At 49.7% G+C, this 8,464-nt stretch overlaps 1 protein-coding gene across 1 annotated transcript; it reads left to right on the top strand.

Annotated features, from left to right (window-relative positions):
* The first annotated feature begins 706 nt into the window (after positions 1–706).
* LOC113933893 (serum amyloid A protein-like) lies at positions 707–4,885 on the top strand. Its single transcript, XM_035723090.1, has 4 exons — positions 707–778; positions 1,483–1,577; positions 4,178–4,316; positions 4,583–4,885. Exons 2-4 carry the CDS (start codon positions 1,487–1,489, stop codon positions 4,743–4,745), a joined length of 393 nt encoding a protein of 130 aa, XP_035578983.1. The 5' UTR covers positions 707–778; positions 1,483–1,486; the 3' UTR covers positions 4,746–4,885.
* The last annotated feature ends 3,579 nt before the right edge of the window (positions 4,886–8,464 follow it).

Genomic DNA, 8,464 nt, shown 5'->3' with positions numbered 1-8,464 from the left:
CTTCTTGCGCTGCCCCCAACGTTCTCTGTATCCTCCCTGAATCCTCTGTTCTCATAATTTTGCGGCCAGGGGCGGTTTCTTGATTATTTTTAGGATGTATCATTTCTCTGTGACATTGTAGCAAATGTCTACAAAGCAATTCAACGTTCCTGGACCAGGGTGTCTTCCATGAAAGCTGCCATTAGGAGCTCCCCCAGCAACTGATCATGAGTACACTCCAGTCTGAAGGACTCCCTTTTCTGGCATCCAGGCCACCCCACTGGGTGCTGGAAGCTTCATTTTCCTGCTTACTGGTCCTTCCTGTACGTTTTCTGCTCCCTGGGGTCTCAGCTTTATCTTTCTCTCTTCCGTCAGTGGAGACCGTTCGCTCTTCCACCGGCCTTCTATGCTCTCATTCTTTAGACAATCAAATCTCTTTTCTAATATTGATTCCTCTTCACACCCATTGTCAGTACATTATTGTGTGTGGAAGGAAACCTTTCCTCACCAAGAGCGAGACTGAAAACAGGCAGAAAAGCCCACGTTTGCTACATTCCCAGAAGCTGCCAGATTGCACAACCTGGGAAATTAGATGGGCGCGAAGAAACAGCCTGATGTTCTGGATGCTGTGTTCTGGCCAAGGGGGAATTTCCCAAATCTCAGTGTTTTCCTTCAAACCTGGCTTCCCTGTCATTCCCCTAGCAAAGCGTCAGTATATATACTGTGGGCACCCCTCGCAGGCAGGAAGGGCGGGCAGCTCAGCTTCACCAGGAGCCTCCTTGGGAAGCAACAGCCAAAGGTGAGGTACTAGAACTTTCCAACACTATTTCTCTTTGCGGACTCCCGTTGCCCACGGCATTCCTGTGCTGTGTCCCAGCTCTCTGCTTCCTTCCTGCATCTCCTAGCCTGACAATTAGGATTCAGCAGATGTGAATACTTTCTGGGACTGGGATTTAGTCGTGCACTTCCTCGGGGAGAGTTCAGGGATGGGGAGAGCAGGCATTCTGCCAAGGGTTGTGCACTGTTTCACTCATCTCATTTGACAGACTGGTATATGGTCACAAAATGCCCAGATGCCTCTTTGGAAGCTTTCTGTACAGTGGGCGTCAGGGCTCACAGGTGATGACTGAAAGGGAAAGTGGTTTATATTAGAAGCGCAGTGCAGTCTCTCGTACTGGGATTCCAATGACGCAGGTGGAAATGGAGACGTGGACCCTCTGGAATTCTGTCTATGTATCTACGTATCACCTGCCTAATATATGTATACGCACTGTCTACTTCTTTCTACATACACACACATACCCATATATGTACATACAGGAGTGTATATGTACACAGATGTGTGTGTGTGTGTGTGTGTGTGTGTGTAGATCAATAGATAGAGATACAATGAGTGGGGCTTAGTTTTGGAATACAAGAACGAGTCAACGTTACGCCGCGAAAAAACCAATCCAAACCAAAACTAAACACCTATCATCTTTGTGTATCTCTTTGACTCTGCAGCAGGATGAAGCTTTTCCTGGGCATCCTCTTGGGCTCCCTGGTCCTGGGCGTCAGCAGCCAAAGGTGGTTAACCTTCCTCAGGGAAGCTGGTCAAGGTAAGGCCCAAAGCATGGGGGTCAGGGGGAGGCTGCCCCTGGCCTCCCTCCAGGATTCCCCAGAGCAGAGGCCACATCCACACAGCGCAAAGGCCGCAAGTGGGACGCATAAAAGCATGGTGTTCAAGATAGCAGTCTCCCAGGGTTTCTATTTTATTTGTTTTTTAACTGAACTATATCTGACATATAACATCATATATATTTAAGGTGTAAGTCATGTTAATTTGATGCATTTATATGTTCAACCCGATTGCCATTGTAGTTATAATTAGCACCTCTGTCATGTTACATAATTTCCATTTCCTTTTAGTCATTGAAATACTTAAGATCTAGGCTATAGCACATTTGATCACTATAATACAATATGGTTTGGTGCTCATCATACTGTGCCTTAGGTCTCTAGGGCTTACTTACTACGTGTGGCTTTTCCCCCGAAACCACCGGTGTCTTATCCCTCCACCCCTGGCTTTTCTGGGTGGCAGCGCACTCTTCCTTGGGGTCCCCAGGCTGGAGGTCACATAAGGTTTGGGCCTCAACTTGCAGTAGGAGCAGGAAGAGATACATGTGGGGTCCAGGGTGCCTGCTCCCTACTTATAAGTGGGACTCGAGTGCCGCCTAGTGGGATGTCAGGGCCAGCTCATGGCTGGGTCTTAGGCAGCCACGAAGGGGTGCCTCAAATTGCGCACTTAGTCATCCCCTCCAAGATTAAGGGAGCTTGGCCCGTGCTAGGCACTGTTCTAAGAGCTTTACATGGATGAATGAAGTGGTTTTCATCCTCAGGTTTTAATCTGTAATCCTGCAATGTAGGCACCATCATCCCTTAACAGAGAACCTGAGGCCCAAAGAGATGAAGAGTCTGACAAGGTCCTAAGCAGAGCAGGGTTTACCCCCGTGGTGGAGCTCCCCAGACCTTGCTAGGACGGGACTGTCCTGCCTCCCAGAGCAGAGAGCGCATGGCCGACTGCGGGTTTGGGAACACACAACCCTCTTGTTTATCTGAGCAAATGGCAGATAGTCAGGCTGTGGGAGAGGCGGAAGGCCACTCTGCAGAGCTCCTCTCCCCGCAGTAAATGGCACAAGGATGCCATGATGGTGGTTCTGCGGGCCTGAGACCTGCCTGGGCAGGAGAGCAAGAGACACGCGCCTCGGTAGTCAGACTCAGTGGCAAGATTTGTATATTTCACAAAATCATTTTTCTTTTTCTTGTCTTTTCCTTTTTCTTTGTCTGTGAGAGTCACTGATTACTGTTTTAAGAGTTTGCTGTCAATCCTTTCTAAATTCTCACAGGCACCGCTACAAATGTGTTTCCATCTTTAGGTCAAGGTTTTTCAAAGGGTTGTTCTAGGACCGCGTGCATGAGAATCACCCGGGGTTTGGGGTGCTTTGTGAAAGGCAGATGCCGGGTGCACACACTCCCCCTCTGCTGAATCAGCATTTCAGGGCTGAGCCTGAAATCTGGCTTCAACCAAGCACCCCAGTGGCTTTTTGTGCCCACTCAGGCTTGGGAACCACTGCCTCCAGTTTTGCCCCCACAGGTGACCAGTACGTCAGGCATTTTGGAAGGACTTCCTAAGCAAGGGGCCTCCAGGCATCTGTTTAAATCTGTAACTTGGAGGGAGCAAGTACAGTAATAATGTCGTACTGCTCAACAAAGTGATCTTTCTGAACACTGGAAAGAATAAATGCATAAAATGAAGAGAAGGCATCGCATGGGTGTTACATAAATTATGATTACAACTCGACAGTAGATTTTTCTCTTTTGCTTCTTAAGCTACTTTTTGAAAGTCTTCATTTTATTGTAGCCTGATCAGATTCCTTCAATCCGTAACTCTGATTTTCCTCTAGCTTAGTCCCTTTACTGTTTTTGTCGCAGCCTTCCTAAGGCCCAGAGAAGTCATAGCATCGTGAGCACCTGCAAACTTCTAGAAGTTACATGTGTATTTTCTCAGTTTGTCTGCATAACCCCTGTGTGGAAGGCAACACTCTTCAATTCCCTGGGGAGAACACTGAACTTTAGAGCTGGCGGTAGTTGCCCTTTTTCTGCTTTTGATGACCCCGTTTCTGTGAAGGTCTCTTGGGGGAATTCAACTTTATCACCTGATAAGTGAGTTCTGACAGTCTCCTGGTGCCACGTATGCCCCAGACATTCGGATGTACACAGAACTGAGATGTCTTCACGCTGCCCACAGCGCTGACTTTCTCCCCTTGTCTAGGTTGGGAGCCCTCTGGGTCAGCAGCCTCCCTCAGACTTGCCTTTGTCCTCACGCCCCAGTCAGAGGGTTCCCTGCCCTTTCCAGGTAGAGGTTCACTGCACAACGAAGCATCCCTTAAAGACCATCCCAACTCTTGTTCATACACATCACACACAGCCGAAAACCAAGTAGCAACAGTACTTAGAATGGAATCAAAGAGAATAAAACTTGCACCCGGTGTGATTCTCCTAACATTAACCCAGGGGAGTGAAAAGTAAAGGAATATTTATCTCAGCCAGTATAATCTCAAACGTTTGTGTCAAAAGGCTGAAATCTTAAAATCATTGGGAGGAAAACTGTTCTCTATTTTGCCAAGAGATAATCACTTTTATTTTCTTTCCTTTCCAGGGACTAGAGACATGATGAGAGCTTACTCTGACATGAGAGAAGCCAATTACAAAAATTCCGACAAATACTTCCATGCCCGGGGGAACTATGACGCTGCAAAAAGGGGCCCTGGGGGTGCCTGGGCTGCTAAAGTGATCAGGTAACATAGCCCCTGGGGATGGAGGTATGGGTGAGCTGAGCATGCCTAGCTGTGATTTCCACTCTCCCCCATGGATGCTGGTTACCCAGCACAAGGAGATACGCCAGGCTGAGTTGGGCTGTACCCAGAAATGATCAGGGGTTTAGCATCTCTAAACTTGGCCTCTTAGAGTTTCATTAATTTCTTGGAAAGAGGAGAGATGGGAAGGGTGGAGGTGTTGTTCATCAGCCCCTGATTAATCTCTTACCTGCTTTCCTCCGTTCCAGTGATGCCAGAGAGAATTCTCAGAGAGTCACAGACCTTTTGAAGTTTGGAGACAGCGGCCACGGAGTGGAGGACTCGAAGGCTGACCAGGCTGCCAACTTATGGGGCCGGAGTGGTAAAGACCCCAACCACTTCCGACCCTCTGGCCTGCCTGACAAGTACTGAGCTTCCTCTTTGTTCGCCCTCGGGAAATGGGCTGTGAGTCCCCTGAGGGTAGGGACACCCAGTCACTGAGTTCTCTGTCCCCGGAGGCTGGTGGAGGGCACCTAATAGATGTCTATTAAATGCTTGAAGAGATTGACTGTTGAAAAGTGTGTGTTACTCACTCTTGGGTGTGAGGACTGCTTGTTTGTCCCCCAGGAGAGATGGATGGACACCCCCGTGTGGGTGGAGCCCGGGCCCTTGGGTGTGGTGTAGGTGGACGATGTCAGCAAGACACAGGAGAGACGCCCCACACCCACCCCTCCCCGATCAGACCCGCTCCCATGTCCAGGGCCCTCAGGGTGCTCTGGTGCTATTGCCAAGCCCTTCCATGGGGTAACAGGGTTACCTCTCACTGCCGTCCGTGGGGTCCTATTACCTTCTCTGTCCTCAGTGTCTGATTCCCTTTGTTTTGCTCCTCAGTGGTCTCTGTCCCTGGGGACAGGGGACCCAGCCGTCGGAGGACAGGCTCAAAGTGTTGCCTGGGGTGCATCCTGGAGGGAAGAAAAATGAGCAGGCATTTCAGATACCAGACAGAACCACCAGGGCTGATGCAAGCAAATCATGGAGAGTGGATGGCCCAGGGGTTGGAAGAAGCTAAGTAGTAGCCACAAGGAGGTGGGACTCGTGCTCCACCAGGAACCCAGAGCAGAAGCAGGAGGCCGACTTCTGATTTGTTACAAGACTACAGGAGTTATGGGTAGGACATTGCAAAGGGGAGGCTGCCCAGTATGAAGCCAATCAGGCAAGGATTGCACTCGTAGGAGGGAATCATTGTCTTCGGTTGGAGCCTGCCAGCACTAGGAGTGATGCCTCTTTCTGGGTCTGGGTCTTATTTGAATTCCTGTAGGTACAATGAGATGAGAGGTGTAGGGCAGACAACTGTCAAAGGATCCCTCTGTCCCTGAGGTTCTTCTCCAGGCCAATGCTGAGCACCGTTTGGACATTCCCCACACAGATCATTCCCTGGGAAAGGTGGGGTCACTGAATTCTGCCCAGTCTGGGACCCTGAGCTGCTTTGGCTCCCTTTGACCTAGGAGTAGACACGTGGGGAGAAGGGCAGGTGTCAACCCTCCAGAGCCAGTGGTGACAGGGAGCTTGGGGGGCTGCTTCCCAGAGGAGGCCATGTGATGCCCATACCACTCCTCCCAGGCTCCCCAGGGCAGAAATCCTGGGCCAGTGACCCCAGCCTGTGACAATTCTTTTACTCCCTTGGAGCCATTCCATGCTGGAAAGCCTTCCCCACTTTCAGACAGCATTCCAGTCATTCCCTTCTTTGACAGACACATTGCAGAGAGAGTGCGAGGATACTTTCCAAACCCACGAGGAACTCCTCCCAGGGACTCGGGCAAGCAAGGCATGGTCTCTTGTTTTCTTCTGTCACGTAGTCTCTCTTTCTGGAAGGGACACTCAGCTCCCTGAGGGCCAAGCTTAGAACAATAAACAGTAGGGACAGGCAGCTATTTCCCTTGTGTCTCCTGCCAAAGAAAGATGTTGCCATGGTGGTATCACATCTGCAGGCCTTGAAGAGATCTCCCGAATCTCCCGTGAGTCGCTGGGTCCCGGATTCCAGAGACTGTGTTCGTTGAGGCCTATTGTGCCAACTTTGTTAGTAGTGAGAAGCCCTTTCCCTCTCAGAAGTGACCTGGTTTACAGAAGACATGACACGGTCCCCCTCCTCTAATAGCCCCGTGTGACCAGGCTTTGGAGAGGCCTGGGAGTCCTCCCTTTTCTCTGTTACAAGGAATTTAAGTGGATGAGAAGAACACCAAGCCTACGAAGGGCCAGAAACCAAAGTTAGAAAGACGCCCCACAGGGTACCCTGATCAAGCGAGGATGGGAGGCCTAGGGCCCAGACTCAGAGGGCCAGCAGAAAGAATGATCAACAGTTTCATGACTTTCAATGAGAAGAATAACGTTACCTACCTGCGAGATTCGCATGTATAAGAAAGAGAAATTTGGTCATCCAAATGATGAAAATAGGCCTCATGTATATTTGGTCTTTCACACTGACTGCCTCCCACACCCTGGGAATTTCCTAAGTGTTGACAGGGACAAAGGTGTTTTTACCTTGTTACGTTCAGAGGTGACTTTTGGACCTCCCCTAAGGATGGGGGCTGATTGCCAGGAGGCCCAACCATGTGATTAGAGGGACCTTTCACTCTCTCCTTCTGACTCCCAAGGACAGGTCAGGGACTGGAGGGTTGACTCAATCTCCAATGGCCAATGATTTAAGTAATCCCTGATGCAATGAAGCCTCCATAACACCCCTAAAGAACTGGGTTCAGAGCCCTTGCAGGCTGGTAAACATATGGAGACTCGGGAGAGTGGTGAGTCTGAGAGGCCTGGGGGGCTGTGACCTTTCACCTTCCTGTACCTTGCCCTCTGTATCTCTTCCTCTGGCTCTGGATTTTTATCCTCTTTTATATCCTTTGTTAAACCAGTAACTATAAAGACGTGCTTCCCCAAGTTCTGTGAGTGGTTCTGGCACATTAATCGAACCCAAGCAGGAGGTGGTCAGATCGCCCAATCTGCCTGGGATCGGTCAGGAACACAGAACAGCAGGGGCTTAGGATTGACATCTGACTGCCGGAGGTGAAGGGGAAGGATAGTCTCATGGGTCTGAATCCTTAACAAGTGGGACCTGTGCTACCTTTGCGTAGAGATGTCAGAACTGAGTGGAAGTCCTGCACACCCTGCTTGGTGATGCGTGTGGCGCAACCCCGCAGACCCTGGAACTGGGTCTGGGACCCTAAATCACCGCCTCATAGGGTGGTCGTCGGGATGGGGTAATTAAGGCTGAAAGGGGCTTCGGTCCGTTCTGAGCACTTGTACTTAATACACTGAACTCTTCTGCTTAGCCAAGACAACTCATAGTACTTTATACATTGCCAGAGACAGGAAGATTATTTAAAAATTGTTACGGAGGCCACACATCATGAACACTTTAATAAGTAAGATTACCATGCAGAGTTCCATGTTTAAAGATCCTGGTTGAGGGACGCCCGGGTGGCTCAGTCGGTTGAGCACCTGCCTTCGGCTCAGGTCACGGTCCCCGGATCCTGGATGGAGCCCCTTATTGGGCTCTCTGCTCGGCGGGGAGCCTGCTTCTCCCTCTCCCTCTGCCTACAGTTCTGCCTACTGTGCTCTCTCTCTGTCAAGTAAATAAATATAATCTTTTAAGAATTAAAAACAAATAAAGATCCCGGTTGAAATTTTCAGGACACAGCAACATCCTTTCAAGTGTTTGAAAGTGTTCTTTCTGGGTGTCTCTGCAGATCCCTTTGTTAGAAAGAACTGTGGGCAGGACAGTGTTTGTGATGCAGAAAACAAGCTGGAGAGCTTGCAGCTGTGCAAGGGAAGAGGGAACATTCTCTCCTCACCTGGGCAGGACTTCGTCCCCAGCAGGTAGGAGGTCCTGCAGTTATCCTCAGCCGAAGCCCTGGAATTCTACTGGATAGCACTGGGAGAAAGAAGGCCTTGAGGAGCTCAACACGGTACCAAGGGGAACAGAGCGGGCCAACGTGGGTTCCTGAGCAGATGGAATATTGACCGTGTCATCTTCTGCATCTAAAGGCCCCCATTGAGTTAAACAAGACTTGATCTGGATTTCAATCTGCATGAGTTCCTTTTATTCTTACGCTTCACATTGTTCTTTTCAGTAGGAACTACTTGTTTAGTAT

The sequence above is a fragment of the Zalophus californianus genome, chromosome 11 (genome assembly GCF_009762305.2).
Source record: "Zalophus californianus isolate mZalCal1 chromosome 11, mZalCal1.pri.v2, whole genome shotgun sequence".
Lineage (NCBI taxonomy): Eukaryota > Metazoa > Chordata > Mammalia > Carnivora > Otariidae > Zalophus > Zalophus californianus.
Note: the sequence above shows the minus strand (reverse complement) of the source record. Positions and strands in the feature narration are given on the sequence as shown.

Coding starts and splice junctions, on each gene's coding strand:
- LOC113933893 (XM_035723090.1), top strand. CDS start 1,487: ATGAAGCTTTTCCTGGGCATCCTCTTGGGCTCCCTGGTCCTGGGCGTC. Junction 1,578..4,177: donor CCTCAGGGAAGCTGGTCAAG/GTAAGGCCCAAA, acceptor TTTCCTTTCCAG/GGACTAGAGACATGATGAGA. Junction 4,317..4,582: donor TGGGCTGCTAAAGTGATCAG/GTAACATAGCCC, acceptor CCTCCGTTCCAG/TGATGCCAGAGAGAATTCTC.